Source organism: Rattus norvegicus, chromosome 11 (genome assembly GCF_036323735.1).
Source record: "Rattus norvegicus strain BN/NHsdMcwi chromosome 11, GRCr8, whole genome shotgun sequence".
Classification (NCBI taxonomy): Eukaryota; Metazoa; Chordata; class Mammalia; order Rodentia; family Muridae; genus Rattus; species Rattus norvegicus.
The window spans coordinates 57,486,582-57,506,645 of record NC_086029.1 but is presented as its reverse complement, the minus strand read 5'-3'; the positions used below and the strand labels follow the sequence as shown (position 1 = coordinate 57,506,645).

At 39.2% G+C, this 20,064-nt stretch overlaps 1 protein-coding gene across 50 annotated transcripts in view; it reads left to right on the top strand.

Moving 5' to 3' along the window:
• Abi3bp (ABI family member 3 binding protein) overlaps positions 1-20,064 on the top strand; it is a 216,708-nt gene that overhangs the window by 91,344 nt on the left and 105,300 nt on the right. For all 50 annotated transcript variants that reach the window (XR_010056273.1, XR_010056272.1, XM_017598136.3 and 47 more), the window contains exons 5-7: positions 6,949-7,130; positions 7,626-7,681; positions 18,065-18,113. Coding sequence is in view for 48 of the 50 variants with exons in the window: in XM_017598136.3 (XP_017453625.1) it covers positions 6,949-7,130; positions 7,626-7,681; positions 18,065-18,113 (287 nt within the window). In the remaining 2 variants the exon portion in view is untranslated. The remainder of the gene's footprint in view (positions 1-6,948; positions 7,131-7,625; positions 7,682-18,064; positions 18,114-20,064) is intronic.

Genomic DNA, 20,064 nt, shown 5'->3' with positions numbered 1-20,064 from the left:
AAAATGGATTTGGAGAGATCTACTCTCATATATCCATGCTACATTTTATACCAATTTACTAGGTCAGAATAAGCAATAAAGCTAAAAGGGATGATTACGTCTTGAAAATTTGAAGACTAATAATGCTGAGCTTTTCTTTCAGCAACACCTTTTTTTTTAACTTGAGTATTTCTTATTTACATTTTGAATGTTATTCCCTTTCCCAGTTTCTGGGCAAACATTCCCCCTAATCCCTCCCCCCTCCCCTTCTTTATGGGTGTTCCCCTCCCAACCCTCCCCCCATTGCCGCCCTCCCCCCCAACAGTCTAGTTCACTGGGGGTTCAGTCTTAGCAGGACCCAGGGCTTCCCCTTCCACTGGTGCTCTTACTAGGATATTCATTGCTACCTATGAGGTCAGAGCCCAGGGTCAGTCCATGTATAGTCTTTAGGTAGTGGCTTAGTCCCTGGAAGCTCTGGTTGCTTGGCATTATTGTTCATATGGGGTCTCAAGCCCCTTCAAGCTCTTCCAGTTCTTTCTCTGATTCCTTCAACGGGGGTCCTATTCTCAGTTCAGTGGTTCAGCAACACCTTCTTAAGGGTTGCTTTAAGTTCTTCTGTAAGAACTGATTTATAAAAACACGTAACATTGGTTTCTAGACATCTCCATTATCCCATGCAGAGAAAGTATCAGGCAAGTTTTCCCCCTTATGCCTCAATTTTGGGCTTTCCAGAGCAAAGCTCTGACTTGGTAAGTTTCAAAAAGGAAGCCTGTGTTCAGCTCTCAGCCGGTATGTATTCATGGCCGCTCAGTTCCATTCTTGCTTGCATGCAGTTTGTCTGGGTGATTTTGGGTACTTCACATAGTTCATGCTCAAAAGTTTTTGTGTTTTATTCATGGCTTTGTACTCAACAGGTCTCAGTGGAAGAAGGTAACATTTGTCCTCAATCTATCTAAGACCAAAAGACAACTTTCCAAGCTGATGTAGAGGAAGTGATAACACATGGATTGCTCCTTGGTCCTCCCTGCTCTTTGAGCATGCCAAAACTTTCAAGATTGCTTTATCAGCACTTGGCCAGCTCATTAAAGATTTATACTTTATCCATTTGTCTAAATTTTTCATAGTTTAGTTACTAGTATAAAATTAGAGTTCTTTCTTTTTGAGCATTCAAGAGTGATATCAATGTTTATTATTATGATTTCCTTTTGCCCCTAGACTTCCTAAGAAGTGGATATTTCCCCTGTCTTGGAGTCTCACTTGACTGAACCTTGAGCTTGTGACTTGCCTTTCGGTATAATTATCTGTGGTAATAGAGACCATGTCTCTAGGCCAACAGGAAACTCTCCTTACTTTCTGCTCTGTGTCACTTTTACCTCCAAAACAACCTGACAAAATTGAGTTGATACCCTTCTTCTGGAAACATCACCTCACTTCTCTTACTACTTTGGGATGTACTGGAGTTCTCCTTTTACACTAATTCGAATATTCATTTACTTTTTGTATTTCATTTTCTAGTGTCTAAAGGCCCCAGGTCACACTGGTTTTGCTCAAAAGAAGTACTCGTACCTGTGTCCTTATCTTTTGCTTCTCTGTTCCCGCATATATGGTCCCAACCAAAGCTTTTCTCTGCATTCCATATAGTGACAGCAGCATGCCAGTCATGGTCCCTGGCTGTTTTCTATACCTTAGTTCACCATACCTCCAGCAAGGCTGAGGAAATCTAGACTGATCGCTGTCAGCTTGCTCTCCTCCCCTTCAAATTCAGCTTGACCTCTGCTCACATCCAAGGATCGTGCTTCTGACTTCAGTAAGCCTGATTCCATTTCTTCCCACATCCTTTAAGCTTTGGGTCCTTGGCGCTCAGGCTCTTCTCTTTCCCAGTTACTCCTTCATTGCTGCTGGTATCCTGCCTACTGCTTGCAGATAGACTCAAGAGTTGCATAGCCACACTCGCCCCAAGAAAACGTCTTGATTCTGTTCTGTCTTCCATATTTCTTTTCAACCTCCTTTCTTAATCCCGAGGCTACTCCTACGTTCTTAATTTCTGCAGCCTCCCCATCCCTCCTCACTGGCTCCTACCCCATTCCTACTGTTTCATGGAATCTTCTTAGTTGTTAGTGAGCTATTAGTTACTAAATCCAGTAGAATTTTCTAAGGCACTATTCTTATCTTCTCTATAGAATTACTGGCTAGATGATCAGTTGGAAAAGTACCACAAGCATTAAATGCTTTGTAAGAATAGAAAAGATGAGTGCAAAAGGCACAACATAAGGAAACATACATGGATCTGATAGAAAGATTAGACATGGAGGGAGAAGAGACTAGGAAGTTCACAGAATGTGGGTTATGCAAAGACTGGACTCAGGGAAAATTTTAAGGTAGACATGAAACTTTTGGAAGCTTAGATCATTTACTGTATTTTATCATTAGATTTCAGTCTGCTAAAGATGTCATACACCAGAGTATAAAGGGACATGGATATTTTTATCATTAGGAAGTGGAAGAAAGTAGGTTATGCTTATAGTGAAATACAATGAGAGGTTTCAAAGAGTGTTAAGTTTATTGTTGCTTTGGTAGGTCTCAAAACATCTCCACCATTTCCTTGGAAGATCAAAGAAAAAGTTGATGTGCTTACGAAGTAAGACACTTGGATAAATTACTGAAAAGGTTACTTTTGAGAAAAGGATATCGCATGCTATCCCTGAAATTACCATGAAGGAGAGAGGGGTGGACAGAGGATGGAGCAAGGGCAGAATCTCTAGGGGTGGGGCTACAGTCACTATAGAGAAAGATCATTAGCAAAGGGATGTTAGGAAGAATCCTTAGACATACAGGGTAGGAAAAATTATATAGGGCCCATGTTTTGGGAAATAACAGTTGTGTCAAAATGCAACTCCTACTGTAAAAATGTAGTCTAGAGGGTGGCTAATGATTGGAGAGTTTGCACAGAATAAATTAATTTTGATGTTTTCTACTTTTCTCCTAAATATAGTTCACTGCCAGCTGCTGCATCATAAATTTGTTCTTTTGTCTCTTTGCCACAGGGAGGGTTTTAGAATAGAATATCTAATCTTTTGCTGAAAAAAAATTGTATAAAGCATTTCAAAGGGTGTTTAGTTCCAAACTTTTTGAGAAAATTTACTCGTATGAAGGAATGGTTCCCATGAGGCCACACTGTTGTTGGCAATGGGCTTATGGTCAAACCACTACCTACTTTTGAAGATCCCCGATGTTTTTGTTTTTGTTTTTTAAGAGGCCTTCCCTGTGTAGCTCAGAGTAGCCCAGGGTGGCCCAGGATGGCCTAGAGTAGCCCAGGGTAGCCCAAATGATTCCCCCCGTTTAGTGCTTCAATTACAAGTGAACATCACTATGCTCCACCTTGCTGTCTATGGTTGGAGCCACTGCCTTTCTATATGGCTGTGCTCAAACTTAAAAAGCCTTGAGCAACACTCAATTGGTTGTTCTCTGATTCTGGGTCACTATGTTTACTTTCATTTACTTTTGCCAAGCTGCAGAGCAGAAAGAGAATTTAGAGCAGACCAGAAAGTATAGCTTAGGACTCAGAAAAGAGGATGAAGGCTTTGGTTGTCATCCAGCTATAGCTGCCCCAGGCCTCTTCTAATTCCATAAAGTCTTGGTTTGCTAAGACGTTATTGACAGACAAACTGAAATCAACAAGAATATGAAGTCTTCTGCAACACAGGCTTGTATTATGTTGTGCCTCAATCTAGGTCAAGTTTAGGGAAAGGGTTTATTTTGTTGAGTGGGCCTCAGGAAAAGTGAATTTGCAAAATATAAGTATAAACCCAATAGCTTAAATGGTTCTTTGCTGATGATTGAAAAACTTTACTAAGAGCAATTGCAGTCTAATTTTAAAATGGCCTGAGGAGAAGCAAGGCATCTATCCTGCACAATCTTCATGGAGCACCCACAGAGTGTTGGGTTTTAAAGCGGTGCCCAGTCCATGAAGAGGCCCATAGTTTGTTTTAAAATCAACAAGAATTTACTTTGCTACATCCAGAATAACACCTGCTCTCTTCTTTAAGACTTAGAAGCTACATAGCTTATTTGCTTTCCAATTTAGATGGTGGTGAGAAAGGTCGGCTTGACTGTTGAAGAAGGGAGGCACAGTGGCTTACATATATGAATTTGGTATTAGAGAGGGTGTTGTAACTGAAACAGGTGAACTTTGCTGGCTGAATGGTTTTTAATGGGAAGCTGAGGAACTTTGAAAACCATGGAGCATTCCCTCCCACTTTCTTCATTGGCAGGCTATATACAACACTAGGCCGATGAGACAGCCTTGGGTCTGTCCCCAGAAGCTCAGCTAGCAATGGGACCCTGACTCACGCCTGGTGCATTATGGTAAACTTAGTCCTCAGGAATATATCCCTACTATCGGGACAGAGTTGTAAGGGCTCGTCTGCTTTGATTTGAGCTTCTTGGCATTTCTCTAAGGTCCCTGAAGAGTCAGGAAGAGGTGGAAAGGAGGAGGGCAACAAAAATTCCATGTAGCATGCTTGTCAACTGATGCAGGTCATAAACCACTGTTGAGATTTTGACTTAAAGGACATAGAAGACTCATACCCTAGAGCATCTGTTACTGGTAGCAGTGAGCATTCTGGCTGGAACAGCCCCCATTCACTCACTGGGCTTTTTGCTATTTTGGAAAGGAAGGTTGGAGGCCAAGATTAGCTTTTACTGGAAAAAAAGCAAACTAATGACTGGCTGCAAGCAAGCCCAGGTTTTGAAACCACTAAGAAAGTAGACTGTATATACAAAGGCTCTCCCCACCCCTGCCCTCAGTTCCGAAAATCTAAAGCCCTTGCTGACTTTATGGCCCTGGGAGCTGGGCACATATTCTCCCCCACATACAGTTAGGTTTAGCCTTTGGCTTAACACCCTCCTGCCACTATGTGAAAAATCCTGTTTTTTTTTTTCTTTGATTATTTGGATACTTATTACTGGTGAGGAAAAAAAGAAAAAGGGAGGGGAGAAACAACTTTAAACCAGTTCATAAAGCATAAACTTGTTACTGAAAAATAAAAAACAGAAACATGTTTAAAAGCAGTTTAATAAGCAGTGGTTTTCTGCTAGGAAGTAGGTGCTTTGTGCGCATGGGAAAACAGGCTCAGGGCTTCTAGGAGAAGAGGCGAACACATTCTTAGATGTGATGTTGCCTTGGAAACCACAACTCAGTGAGCTCGTTATTTCAACCTAATCCCACAAAGGTTCGGCCTTTTTGCTTTGAAAAGTTCACAATTTATGTTCAGTCCTAGCCCTGCCACTAGGCCAATATATTTGTATCATCAAGAAAGTGTGCCTAGAGAAGGTAATGAACATTATAGTAAACTTATTCATTAGTGGATATCTGGTAAATACATTTAGCCTGAGTAAGCAAGTGACCTTGAAATCCTAAATAAAATCAGTTAACGTGAATTTTAGTTAATTTAGCTTTAAAAGGTGTGGAGTGAGAGCATTCTAAATTTTGAGAAAAAAACATAAAGGTAACTTGAAAGCTCTAAAATTATATATATATTGCTTGTTTTTATCATACATGCAACTATTATTTTGTTCTCTTGGCTTAAAATACTTATTTAAAAAATATAAAGGAATCACTGGCTTGTCGAGATCACCTCAGTTATCAGTTATCCCCCGGCTTGCTCACTAGTAATTGGAGCTCACCTGTAAATATGACATTCCCTGCCCCCACTTGTTACCTCTTTCTAATACTGGGAATAATATGGAAAAAAAATCATGTTCGTAATCCTGTGCACGACGTGAACCGATCTGCTTCATTTTGCAGTTTGCTATTTTACCCGGCGGGCCATCGGTACACTTGTACTGGTTCCGCTACGTCAGTTTACTCCCTCTGGCCTGTAGGGCGGTGCGAGACTTATGGTCCTGACCCGCGGCCTGGCTTACTATCAGGATGCTACGAACATCGCCAGCGGAGCTCTCTTTGGTTCGTGATTGTGTTACCATCACACCAGCCGGCAACACTGGGAAAGCCCAGTGACGGCTTACAGTCATAACAGGGGGTTAATAATGCCTACCACTCAGGATGTTTTTTGAGATAGTGAAATGAGATGGTTATACCTAGCACGCCTGACACGCAAAGCCTTGTCCTGGAGATGTCTTCCTGTAACATCTACACTGGAGAACTATGTGGCCTGGAGCAAAGGGTGATCTTAAATGTGTGCTTTACCTTCTGATTGTACCTTTAGCTTAAACTATCGATTTTGCCTTTTTTAAAATAACAATAATTGTGTTTTACTCTTAAAAATTAGCCCTGCGAGTATCATAAAGTCTCAGGTTTGTCTTTCACCAAATTGGAAAATATTACTTTTAATACACCCTCCATGGAATGAGAAGACTTCTTCAAATAAGGAAAAGACCACACTATTTATAACACTTTGTCTCTGTCCTCTGTGCAGTTGGAAAGGGATGGATATCTAACATTTTCTTTCTCATATCCTTAAGTAGCTATTAACTGCAATGAGAATTATGAAATTGTATTGGCTCCCAACCATGCTGCTACGTGACAAAGTGACTTGAAAATTAAATTTTAAAACAAAAGCACAGATTTCCTTAAACTTAAAAATAATCAGAACAGTTCAATATTTAATATATAGTCATCTGACTGAAAACTCAGTATTTAAAAACTTGAGAGAGTTGGACTGATGGCTCAGCAATTAAGAGCTCTTACTGCCCCGTCATGAGGGCCAGAGTTTAGGTTCCACCATGGATGTAGCAAGCCACACATTCTGCAGAGACCTGCAACCCTAGGCCTGAGAGATACAGCAATGTTTTCTGGATCCTTTGTGAATGCAGACATACACGTACCTGCATACGCATGTGCACGTATGCTAATGTGTGAATGTATGCATAATTAAAGTGAGCCTTAGAAACTTGGACTTATATTTTGCATATCCCTGTGTTTTCAAACGTATTTTCATTACTCAACAGATTTTATACAATTCGATATAGAGAAAAAGATAAAGAAAAGAAATGGATTTTTCAACTCTGCCCAGCTACTGAAACAATTGTGGAAAATCTAAAGCCCAACACAGTTTATGAATTTGGTGTGAAAGACAATATAGAAGGTGGAATATGGAGTAAGATTTTCAATCATAAGACTATTGTTGGAAGTAAGTATTTATTTGGTCCAATAAAGTATTTTTAAATTCTTTTTCAGTTGTTTAGTTTAAATGGTTTCACTAGCTGTATAATATAAGTTCATTTTCAGTTATTTTTAATAGTTAACATGTTTTAGTATTTAAAAATACAAAATAGAATTTATATATCACTATAATATTTTTTATAATAATGAACTGCGTGATGTTTTCAGCGGTATCCCTGTAGTACTTTAAAAGATATATTTGACCTATGAACTGCAGTTGAGCTGAACAAATAAAATATCAGTATGTGTCAACATCGCATGGGAAGGGAAGCCAGTGGAGTAGACACAGCCTACTAGAGGCTTGACCCTCTCTTCCCTACCTTTGTGCTCACAATCATTGGAATCAATGTTTGAAATGATAGGAAAGGAAACTACAAAGACAGTGACTTGGAATTGTCCCCCACAGTGAGCTAGAATTTGAGCAGAAATAATAAAAGTAATGGCATTTCCTCCTTATTTTCAGGTAAAAACAAAGTAAATGGGAAAATCCAAAGCACTTATGATCAGGTCCACTCAGTGGTAGGTGCCAATTTATTAAGATTTTTCTTTAAAAATAATATAATTGTGTTTCTACTTAGAGGAGTGGGGGACAGCCTTACTTGTGAGGTACTAAGATTATCTACTGGAACTGGGTAAAGTGCTTAATGATTTAGGGATTAGCTGCTTTTTTTCCTGTAAATGATAGAAACATGCTCCTAGACCCTTTCTAATTTGGAGATCTGATGCAGTTTTTCTAGTATTTGTATATTTTAGAGTGTTTTGAAATTTTGTTCATTCTGTCTTGTGAATGTTCTTTAAAGATTTGCTCACTGAGAGTGTGTGTGTGTGTGTGTGTGTGTGTGTGTGTGTGTGTGAGAGAGAGAGAGAGAGAGAGAGAGAGAGAGAGAGAGAAACTGAGAGACTCTATGTATGTATACCACATGTGTACAGGTATCTGTGGAGACCAGGAGAGAGCATCAAATTCCCTGGAACTAGAGATAAGGACAGCTGTAAGACATAACTCAGAATCGAATCCAGGTCCTCTGGAAGAAGCAGCAGTTGTTACTAACCACCGAGTGGGCTGTTTTTCACACAACACTTTAAGAGCTAACTGATAGCTACATGTCCTAGGTACATCAAGATCAAGTCTTTTTATGGTTTGAAATGATGAAGCAACCAGCTTGATTTTGAAATGTGCCCAACCTCTAGTCAGCTCTATGAATATCCGTGTGTTTTGAGCCTTACAATTCCTACCTGAAACTCTTAGGTCTACACACCTTCACCATTTTCTCTCAGTTCAGTAAATGGTCCTCACGAGTCATATTATCCGTTATGTATACTGTAAGGCATGATTAAAGTCATCGGTGAGAGAGATGGTTAGTATTTCACATCACATGCTCAAGTGTAAGGCAAAAGGTGTGACATTATTGAACAGGTAGAAGAGGCACTGGGGTGAGTGAACTTGGTACTGACTTGAGTTGCCATGTGTTGAAATTCTACAGCTCGAGAAGGAGCCCTTCAATCAAATAGTCATAAAGGGGCTTATTGTTATTTTTCTAATTAGATAACTTGTGGCCTACTAGTCCCTTCTCTCTGACTCCCTGACTCCTTTATCCCGGCAATGGTCCCTTTTTTACTTCATCTGAAGATTTGGAGCTAGGGCCCTCCAATGGAAGAGAACATACCATAATACCATGGTTATTTTCTGACTCTAGGTACCTAATTTAATATACTTATTTCTGGTTCCATTCATTTACCTGCGAAGTTCATGATTTCTTTTTTTCCCATCACCAAATAGTATTTTATAGTGCATATGTACCACACAGTCATGATCAATTTGTTAGTTGAAGGATATTTCCTGCCTATTGTAAGTAGATCAGCAACGGTCATGGCTGATGGAGTATCTGTGGAGTCACTTGGGTACATGGGCCAAGCAGTTAGCATAACTGGATCATATGGTAGATTTGTTTTGAGCATTTTAAAAATTCTCCACATTGATTTCCATAGCAGCTGGACCAGTTTGCAGTTCCACTAACAGTGAATGAAGGTTCCCTTTCTCTGGCACCCCTCTAGCATTTGGCAGTTGTTCTGCTGATCTTTTCCATTCTGACTAGAAAAAAATGGCATCTCTAAGTCATTTTGATTTGCATTTTCCTAACAGCTAGGGACATTGAAAATCTTTTTAAAAATCTCAATAGTATGCTTTTTATAAAGTCAACAGTAACTGATTTTTATAAAATTGGATATTCCAGATTTTGGTGCATATGTGTTTAGAATAGTGATGTCTTCTTTCTTAATTATTTCCTGATGAGAATAACACACCATTTACCTTCCCTGATTAGCCTTCATTTGGTTTGATCTACCCTGTCAGACCATCGGCTAGTGATGCCTGCTTCCTTCCTGGTCCCATTTGACTGGAACTCTTTTCTTTAACTTTTCACTCTAAACGTATGCTCATCTTTAAAGCTATAATGTGTTTCTTTTAGACAACAGATGGATGGGTTTTTCCCCCTTGATCCATTTAGCCAGCCTGTGTACTTTACTTGTAGAACCGAGGCCATTATATGTATTGATTGTGGCCATGTTGGTACACATCACTCGTGGCCCTTCAGCTTTCATACTTTCCAGTAAGAACTCAGATGCTCTTCTGATGGGTTTTCCTTTATGATATGACCTGTGGTTTTTCTCTTGTCGCTTCAATACTCTTTGTCTGTTTTATAGGCTCTGGCTATGCCATTGATCTGGATTCTTCTCCCTCACCTATTCCTATAATTTGAGGATTTTTTTCTCCATGGTTTCCCACAATTTCTGTATGCTCCTTTCCTGTGATTTAAAATTTTCTCATATTCTTTGCTCATTTCATCTAGATTCTCTACTTTTTCAAGTCTGGATATTTTTATCTTCTGCTTGGTTCATGCTGCTCGTAAGGCTTTCCTTTGACTTTTCTAGTTGGGTTATTGGGGTTCAATTCCATCTTCACTTCTGCTCAAGTCATCTTTATGAAATTCCAGTTTAGAATTCTATATTGTGTTCATCATTTGCATCAGCTGTATGTTTGTGGGTTTTGGACAACACCAAGTTGGGTTTTTTTTTTAAAGTTCATTGAGTTGCTTCTCTGTGTCTTCTTTATACACATTAAATTCCTTGATGGAGTTTATGGTTGTTCTTTAAAACTCTGAGCCTTGAGGTTCATCTGGTAATTATTGTGGGGAAGATTTCTAGGACTGGTAGAATTTGTTGGGAGACACTGCCTTGCTTTTTCATTTTGTTTGTATTTTTACAATGAGATCTGGACATGAGGACCTCCTCTGTTTGTTTTGTGTCTGATATGGACAGACTGCTCTGAAGCAGGACACAGGATATGAAGGAGAGTTTGACCTAAAAGTTATGTTGAAGGAAGTCACATGGACATGGGTCTGCATTGGTGTGTAAGATATGCATCTAGGTTCAACCTGAAGTTTATGACATTATTTTCTATAAATTGTATATTATGTGATCATTGACTTACTCAGTATCCAGGTTATAGACATTTTTATTATTTATAATTGACTTTTAATTTGAAATAATTAAAATGCCTAGCTCAGTCAGTAGAGAATGAGATGCTTAATCTCAGGGTCATGGGTTCATGCCCCATGTTGGGTGCCAATTTGTTGCAGTAACCTCTCCAACCCAAATAAGCCCATGCAAAGAAAACACAACTCAATTAATATGAATACAAGATCATGCCTAGATTGGCCAGATTTACTACTATACTACTCTATTCTGCAGCTATGAGATCCCTTATATCTTGTGGTTTCTCCAGGCCATGTGCTTCAGCTCCATCTTCCTTCTACCTCCTCTTCTTCGGTCTGATCCCCTCTCTCTTTTCACTCTCTCTCTCCTCAACTCTTCAGCTCCACCTTTCCTTGTCCTGCCCAATCACAGGCTCTCACCTTTATTTTACAAGTTAAAATGGGGAGAAACTTCTCATGAAGTCACCTGAGTCCTGTGTCTAGGCAGCCCTTCTTGGAGAAGTTGAAGTAGCATCAAAATACAAACAGTTCCCCGGCAATTCACAGCATTAACACTTCAGATTTTTAACATTTTAAAGGCTCTTTAGTATGAATAGGCAAATTTCTTTCTGAGAAGATTATCCCAGCTTATGACCTTACAAGTAGGTGACAATAGTTTATCCTGTTTATCAATAGTGTGTATTTGTATCAGTAACTTTTGGTTAATGTAATACCTTAATAGTCATATTAATTTCTATATCTGTGAGTGCTGATAGAATGCTACTATCTTTGCTTTCATTTTCCATTTAGTAGTCATTAGTTGTGGATTTTCCTTAGCTGGAAATTGTGTGAACCTTTTCCTGACTAGGTTAAAGAACTTATGAACTAAACGGATCCTTTGTGATGCCATCTAGAAATATTTTTTTACATTTGCTATCAAGTCTGTTAGTGATGATTGTTAAAATAGTCACATCTTGAAATGTGTTTCATCTAATAGACTTATCTTATCTTCAGTTGTGTTATAGTTTCCAAGGCCTTTCCCTCTTCAAACAAGTGATAAATGTATATCTTGCTTTTTAATTTTAGTTTTTGAAATAATTAAACCCTAATCTCTGGATTTTCCTTTGCTATTCAATGCAGCCAGGTTCTGCATTTTTCTAAGGGATCAGCTGGCCTACTAGCATGGCTTGAACCTTGAGACTCAAAAGTCTCTGATTTTTCTTTCTGGAGCCAAGGAAAACAAACCTGCTGCATTGCACAGGAGGAACAGTCAGATACAGTTCCCATCTCATCCTCCTGTAGAACATTCTTCATTCTTTGTTGTAAACGGTTTCCTAGGGAGCAGATCTTATCCCCATACCCTCTTGTCTGCCTTGCCTAATCTTCATGTGATTTAATGATGTCATCTCTTTCATTCCTCCTTCTTCAACTACCACATGCCAATCATTCTTATTTATTTTCATCAGAATACTTCATGTAGGATACACTATTAGTGAGGTTGGGAACAATCATTGGTACTTTGCCACAACAGAATCGATCTCTTTTTTTCTTTTCATAAACAGCTGTGCTAAGGCTGGGGAGGAGCTTCCTGCATCTGAGACCCAGAGCCAAAATCCTATCACTTCCAGCTGTGAGGTGGAGCACCCCCAAATCCAGCCAGCTATGATGAGCTGTACTTTAAAACTCTCGGTTATTTCCAAAGGAAAACCCAAGTTCATTGAAAAGCTGTTTCAAAGCTCTGTGATACTCTTTATGAGCATCCGCTGCATAGCAGAAAAGTGTCTCATGGGCTGACTTCTGTGCTCTCAGGCAGCCTGAGATGCAGGAAAGTTCAAAGGACTCACACAGGACAGCCTTTGGCCATAATGTGGTCACGTAGAATCTATTCTGAAGTTGAATTACTATTTCAGATGCATATAGTCCAAATGAAGTCTGTGTCCAAATATTCATCCATTTCTTCTCTGCAACCAATCTTAAAAGGTGGTATGTCAAGAGGCATGTGATGTCTTAGTTTTAAGTAAAAACTTGAATTCTTTTCATTCATTATTCTCACATCTAAACCTTTGAACCCACAAAATATCCTACTAAAATAAGTTATTTGATACAGGAAAAGTATTTTAACATCGGGCCATCTTTTCTAAAAAAAAAAATTAATAATTAAGCTAAAAGTTTGTGCATTAAATCACCCCATCTTATGCCCATGGCCAGATTGCGTGTGGTAATTTACATGACTAGGCATGTATTCTCTTGGCAGGCCCCACTCAAGTTGTGCTAAGAACATGTGGCTGGGTCTCTGCTGATTGGTTAGTGCCTTTGTTCTATTCGTTGTTAGTACCTTCAATGATGTCAGTCCTATCTTTATCTCTAAATAACAGAAAGTGTTAGCATTTGCAATGCTGTGATTCTTCATATATAATGTAAATGCATCATATAAAATATCAAGTAGAAAATGCTTATAATATTTGTGATGTGTTCTTTTTCAGAGTCTCTTTCTTTTAATGTAATATTTTTATTTATTCCTTATATGCAATAGATTACACACTTTTTATTTAAAGTATATGCCCATTACCTAATGTTTGATACTAGGTTTTATTTAAAAATCAAATGGCTAAAATTTAAATATATTGTTTCTCTAAAATTTTTTAGTCTAGTGTATTCGGCAAACACCACAAATTATTGAAGTATGTATTTCATTTGAATGTATTTTGAAATATAAAGTTATTTGACTCCATTTTCCTCAGAATCTGTGTTCCTGTGAACTATGGTAGAATGCTACCATTTCGTTTTCCATTCAAAGTCAACTTATTTTAAGAAAGCTACTCCCAGAAAATGGAGGGTCCCTCAGAGTCCCCTCTTAAAATCTCTACTTCTCAACATGGTTGCACTGAGGGTTCAGCTCCTAACACATGTTTTTGAAGGGCACATTCAAACCGAAGCACCGTGCCAGCCCACACTGTGTGACAACCGAAGGGGTTTATGTCTTATTCCAGTTAACCAGAAACTTGAACACTTTCAAAAGGAGCACGTTAAAGTCAATTTTATCCAGATGTTAGACTGAAATACTATGTTTTGTAACTTTCATTAGATCATCCTAAAGTGAATTAAAAGCCGAATTTAAAAATGGCCAAGTGCTTCTCATGTCATTTGGCCCTTGAGCCCTTGCAGTTAAATTTCAAACACCCCTTCACCTCTTCCTAAATGGAACTTTGCAGGGCCTGAAAAAAAAGGTAAATCCTCCATGGACACTCAGATGCTACAAAAAATGCCAAATGGACAGACCTCCTAATAGTTGCCTTGATTAGCACTAATATGAAATAATGCTCATTTTCAATATAGTATCAAGGAGGGAATTAGTATGGCGTAAAATGCGAATTTAACAATCTTCATCTTGTGTGGCTGTGGCTACTGTATTTATTCCTGCACAATCAAAGTAATCATGGTAAAAATATAATAACATGACAACAACAAATTGCCTTACAGCTGGATCTTATGGAGGCTTTTTCTCAGTTAGTGTTTCCTCCTTTAAAATAACTTGTGTGTCAAGTTGACATAACCGGGATCACAACCATAGATGTATGCTGTATAGAATTCTAAAAGTAGGGAATTCTAAGTCCAAGGAGCTGGCATCTGGTAAAAGCCTTCACAGTATGTCATCATATGGCAGGAAGCAAAAGGAAAAGAGGGAGAGGAGGGCAGGCTTAGCGTTTTGTTTGTTTCTTCATTGGGTTTCTATTGCTGTAGCAAACACCATGAGTGCAAGAAATTTGAGAAAGAAAGGGTTTGTTTTGCTTCACAGATTACAGTTCCATGATCAAGGGAAGTTGGGCAGTGACTCAAGGAGAAACCTGAAGGCAGAAACTGAAGTAGATGCCATTGAGGAATGCTTGCTCCCCATGACTTGATCAGCCTGTTTTCTTATACAACTCAAGACCACTTGCCCAGGACTGGCACTGTCCCTATGACCTGGGCCTGTTCACATTAGTCATCAATCAAGAAACTGTCTCCACAGACTTGCCTATAGGCAGTCCCATGGAGGCATTTTCTTGATTGAGGTTCCTCTTCCCAGATAACTAGCTTGTGTTGAGTTGACAAGAGACCAGGTAGGATAATTAGGAAGCCCATAGTACTGTTTGCTATCTCACTTCTCAGTGATGATGTAACCACCTCCTCTAACTTACACCTGCAAATACTGTTGTACTGAAGGATAAGTTTCTAATGTGTATTTTGAGACATACTCAAGGCATAGTACAACACTGGCCCATACTCACCATACCCTAGTTCCTTATCATGTATACCTATGACCAAGCATCCATTCATCCTTGTTTCCTAGGAACAAGCCTATGAAAACAGAAAAGGGTAGAACTTTTTTTTTTTTTTTTTTTTTTTTTAGGCATTGAAAATAAAGCTCAAACGAAATTGGGCTATAATTGATTAAATCTTGGCATCTTAAGAACTACTATATTTTGTTTTCTAGATGTTTTCTTCTACTTTTACTTCACAGAGCAGACACAGAGGAAGGATTCAGTGTGGATTTCCTGCTGGGAACTTTTGTATTTGGTAGACAGTGGATAGCTGGACTTTCTTGATCCCCTCAAACCTATCTTCGGGGATGTAGAGATATTTGTTCACTGGACCGCTCTCAGCCTTTGGATTACAGCTTAGGCAAGAGAGCAATTACAGGTCTAGAATGAAATGCTTTCTGCAGCATTTCACTTCCTTACTTTTGGCAGCACAGCCTGTACCTATATTCTTGTCATCAGCTTAATAAAACATTGGTTAGTACTCAAGAAAGAACTCAGAACAGAAACTTTGTTCCATTCATGTGATGAGTGGAATATTTTCCATTTGTCAACAAAAAAAGATTATCTGAGACAAATCAGTGCCACTTAAGAGCTGTAAATTGGTGTAATTCAGTTAGAAGGTGATCAACACAGCCATGTGTAGGCATTTCTGCTAGAGTGTGCCAGAAGTCCTTGAGAAATGTCACATTCTGCAGAATACTATGATAGGACTCATAGGGAAAACAAGCTGGATATACAGACTTCTTTCTAACTGTCGTTTTAGACCCGACCTGTTAGTAATAGAAAGATAATCTGGTTTCCTACTTACGATGCTCTCTTGTAACCGGAACTTGCTCTACCTGGCATGCAGAATCTCATAAGTTTTAATCTCATAGCTATAGAGAATACTGTGGTGGCTTAGGGTGGGAAAAGGGATACTGAGGAAGAAGGACATGCTAGTTTCTGGTAGACAGGAGCAAGAGGTTCTTGAGAATGAGCGTACAAAAGAGAGCAACAAATAAATGTATTGAAATGCATTTCAAATTTCTGACCAAAAGAATGATGGGTTACAATGTATAGTTTTGTCAAAACATCACACTTATCTCATAAGCATTACATGCTTATAGATAAATATAAAACTATAAATTGCAAGAAAACTAAATATGAACTGTTCGCATGTAAAAACATTCTTAGAAGTGGTAGGTAAAGAGATATGCTGGGGGCGCTTCCCTATTACAAGCAGAACAGTGGCTGGTTACTGTTAGGTTGGTGTGTGGGGCAGCCTTAAGTGACAGGGACCTTCTTCAGTGACGACTGTGTATACGTGCCACAGTGATGAAGCCAGCAGTGATCTTCCTGCCACTGTGAGCTCATAGCTAATAATCTTTTTCTTTACTATGAAGGTTTATTTTATTTTTTCCTTCTATTCATATGGTTTCCCTGTTCTTGCCTAAGAAAATAATGGCAAAGTTAATATTCAATCATGGCAATGACCTAAATTGCAGTTTAGAAACATGTATGACAGACAAAGTAACGTGAAAACATCTTTTTCTGAATATAGGTATTGTAACACACTTCTTTCAAGAACTTTGCAAATAAAGGTATATGCATAAAAATTAATGCCAACTTGGGACTGGGGATTTAGCTCAGTGGTAGAGCGCTTGCCTAGCAAGTGCAAGGCCCTGGGTTCAGTCCCCAGCTCTGAAAAAAAGAAAAGAAAAAAATATTAATGCCAACTTATAATAACTACTGTTTTAATTATGTATTTCCTTCTAGTCTGTTTTATGTATGTATGTATGTATGTATGTATGTATGGTGTATGTATTGTGTATGTATGTATATGTATATGTATTATAAAATTGGGTTATACTGTAAGTTTAAATTTATACCTATAGTCTTCATATTTTTTCAGGATATTAAATAGAAGCAAACCATTTGAACTATAGATTATTAAATAAAACCCAGACTTTGGGTAATGAAGTTGTTTTCAATTATAATAGATGTACTCACACACATAGTTATCTATACCCAGTTGATAACTATCTGGATCAATGCATAGAGATTATACTTTAAAAACAAATATCTAATAATAATAGTAGATTCCTTTACAGTTTTAAACATGGTATAGGAAGAGAGAGAGCCAAGAATAAGATTGGTGTTGTGGCCTCTTGTTACCATGTCTTATACCATCCTGAAAAATAACGTTATCATGGTCTTTTACTCACAACTGCAAATGCCCAATTTATTAGTGTCTCACATTCAGCGCACATTCAAAATAGGCAGATCTGCACATGCTGTGTCTATTCTGTGTATGCAAGTTGAACCAAGTGCCAAAAATCGGCCATTTGTACTTTCAACGACTCATCTCTAATCCTCCTATTTGGATTTCCTGCTGTTCTCATTACCACCTCTCTTCACACGTCTCTCATCTGCCTCTCCTTTGGCTGTGTGATTACGTCTGTCAATGAATCCACTTTAGCATCTAAACCTATCCCTAGGCACCGTGTGACATCCAAACATCCCATGGGCCTTGGAAGACAGTTTGGGTGATGTCATCCAAATTATCCTCTGGGGTCATGACCTTCCAATTCAGAGTTGCCCATGTATAAATCGGGGCAGCATGGCAGAATGATCGCGTTCAGGAATTTTAAGAAATACCTAGTTCCAAGTCACTGTTCTTCTCTCCTGGTCAATCAATGGTGGCACTAAAAACTCGTGGAGATTATAGTACCTGCAGTAACAATGGCACTAGTCGGCCATGCTCAAATCATTTGACTTGATTGCTTTTAAAAGATAGTATGCAGCTCGGCATCTTTCTGATAGAAAGGGTGAAGAGGATGCTTGGCCGGGCCATATCTCATACAAAATACAAAGGAGCTCCCTATACAGAGAGGACTTAGTTTCTTCTCTACTACAATCTCTAAGTAAATGGGAGTTTTGAAGACTTGCTTCTGTGAGGTTCTGGTTTTCTCTGTGGGAAAAAAATGAGTTCAGTTCAATGTAGGCCAGCGTATGTGCTAAATATCTATTAAGCGACTATTAAGCCTCCATTGTGGGTGATTTTACTGAAGACAAGAAAGAACTCCTCTCAGAATTCTGATTTGTTTTAATTAATACTGATGTAAAAGCTGACTTTCTTTCTCTCTTTTCAGCCAGCATATGTCCCACGGAAGCTAATTCCAATAACAATCATCAAGCAAGGTAATTAGTCTGGTGTATTCAGGAATTATTGTAGGAGTCTGTTCAACTAATATAAATATACAGTGTCTGTTTTCTCAATTTTTCTAACAATGATGTTTGGTAAAATATTTGAAGGAATTAGTGTAAGTAAGTTTGTGATTCGTACATAATTTTGGCTGTGGTACCAATATGAAAGCCCATCAATAAATCATACCATTTGGGCAACAAAACAGTTGTATCATGTGCTATGCTTGATATAATAGTTAGACACGTGGATCTTTACTTAGGATTAAGTTAGCATACGCAAGGAAAACAATTACTAGACTATTTAGGATATTGAGGATGAAAACTCTGATTTAGCGGTCACTTAGGGAAAGTAAAGATGTCCATGGTTTAAGAATTACAATGCTGGGGAAGTCCAACACCCGCGGATCCCGGCCCGCAGCAGCTCTCTGCTCCCAGACCCCGGGAGAGAGAGACCCAACCGCCTGGTCAGGTGGGCACTCCTGAGGCTGCAGAGCAGAAGAGACCACCAACACTGCTCACCCCTGCCCACATCCCTGGCCCAAGAGGAAACTGTATAAGGCCTCTGGGCTCCCGTGGGGGAGGGCCCAGGAGCGGCAGGACTCCTGCCTGAGACACCTCTGGAACCTGAAGGAAACAGACCGGATAAACAGTTCTCTGCACCCAAATCCCGTGGGAGGGAGAGCTAAACCTTCAGAGAGGCAGACAAGCCTGGGAAACCAGAAGAGACTGCTCTCTGCACACACATCTCGGACGCCAGAGGAAAAAGCCAAAGACCATCTGGAACCCTGGTGCACTGAAGCTCCTGGAAGGGGCGGCACAGGTCTTCCTGGTTGCTGCCACTGCAGAGAGCCCGTGGGCAGCACCCCACGAGCGAACTTGAGCCTCGGGACCACAGGTAAGACCAAATTTTCTGCTGCAAGAAAGCTGCCTGGTGAACTCAAGACACAGGCCCACAGGAACAGCTGAAGACCTGTAGAGAGAAAAAACTACACGCCCGAAAGCAGAACACTCTGGCCCCATAACTGACTGAAAGAGAGGAAAACAGGTCTACAGCACTCCTGACACACAGGCTTATAGGACAGTCTAGCCACTGTCAGAAATAGCAGAACAAAGTAACACTAGAGATAATCTGATGGCGAGAGGCAAGCGCAGGAACCCAAGCAACAGAAACCAAGACTACATGGCACCATCGGAGCACAATTCTCCCATCAAAACAAACATGGAATATCCAAACACACCAGAAAAGCAAGATCTAGTTTCAAAATCATTTTTGATCATGATGCTGGAGGACTTCAAGAAAGACGTGAAGAACTCCCTTAGAGAAAAAGTAGAAGCCTACTGAGAGGAATCACAAAATGCCTGAAAGAATTCCAGGAAAACATAAATAAACAAGTAGAAGCCCATAGAGAGGAGACACAAAAATCCCTGAAAGAATTCCAGGAAAACATAAATAAACAAGTAGAAGCCCATAGAGAGGAGACACAAAAATCCCTGAAAGAATTCCAGGAAAACACAATCAAACAGTTGAAGGAATTAAAAATGGAAATAGAAGCAATCAAGAAAGAACACATGGAAACAACCCTGGATATAGAAAACCAAAAGAAGAGACAAGGAGCTGTAGATACAAGCTTCACCAACAGAATACAAGAGATGGAAGAGAGAATCTCAGGAGCAGAAGATTCTATAGAAATCATTGACTCAACTGTCAAAGATAATGTAAAGCGGAAAAAGCTACTGGTCCAAAACATACAGGAAATCCAGGACTCAATGAGAAGATCAAAACTAAGGATAATAGGTATAGAAGAGAGTGAAGACTCCCAGCTCAAAGGACCAGTAAATATCTTCAACAAAAATCATAGAAGAAAACTTCCCTAACCTAAAAAAAGAGATACCCATAGACATACAAAAAGCCTACAGAACTCCAAATAGATTGGACCAGAAAAGA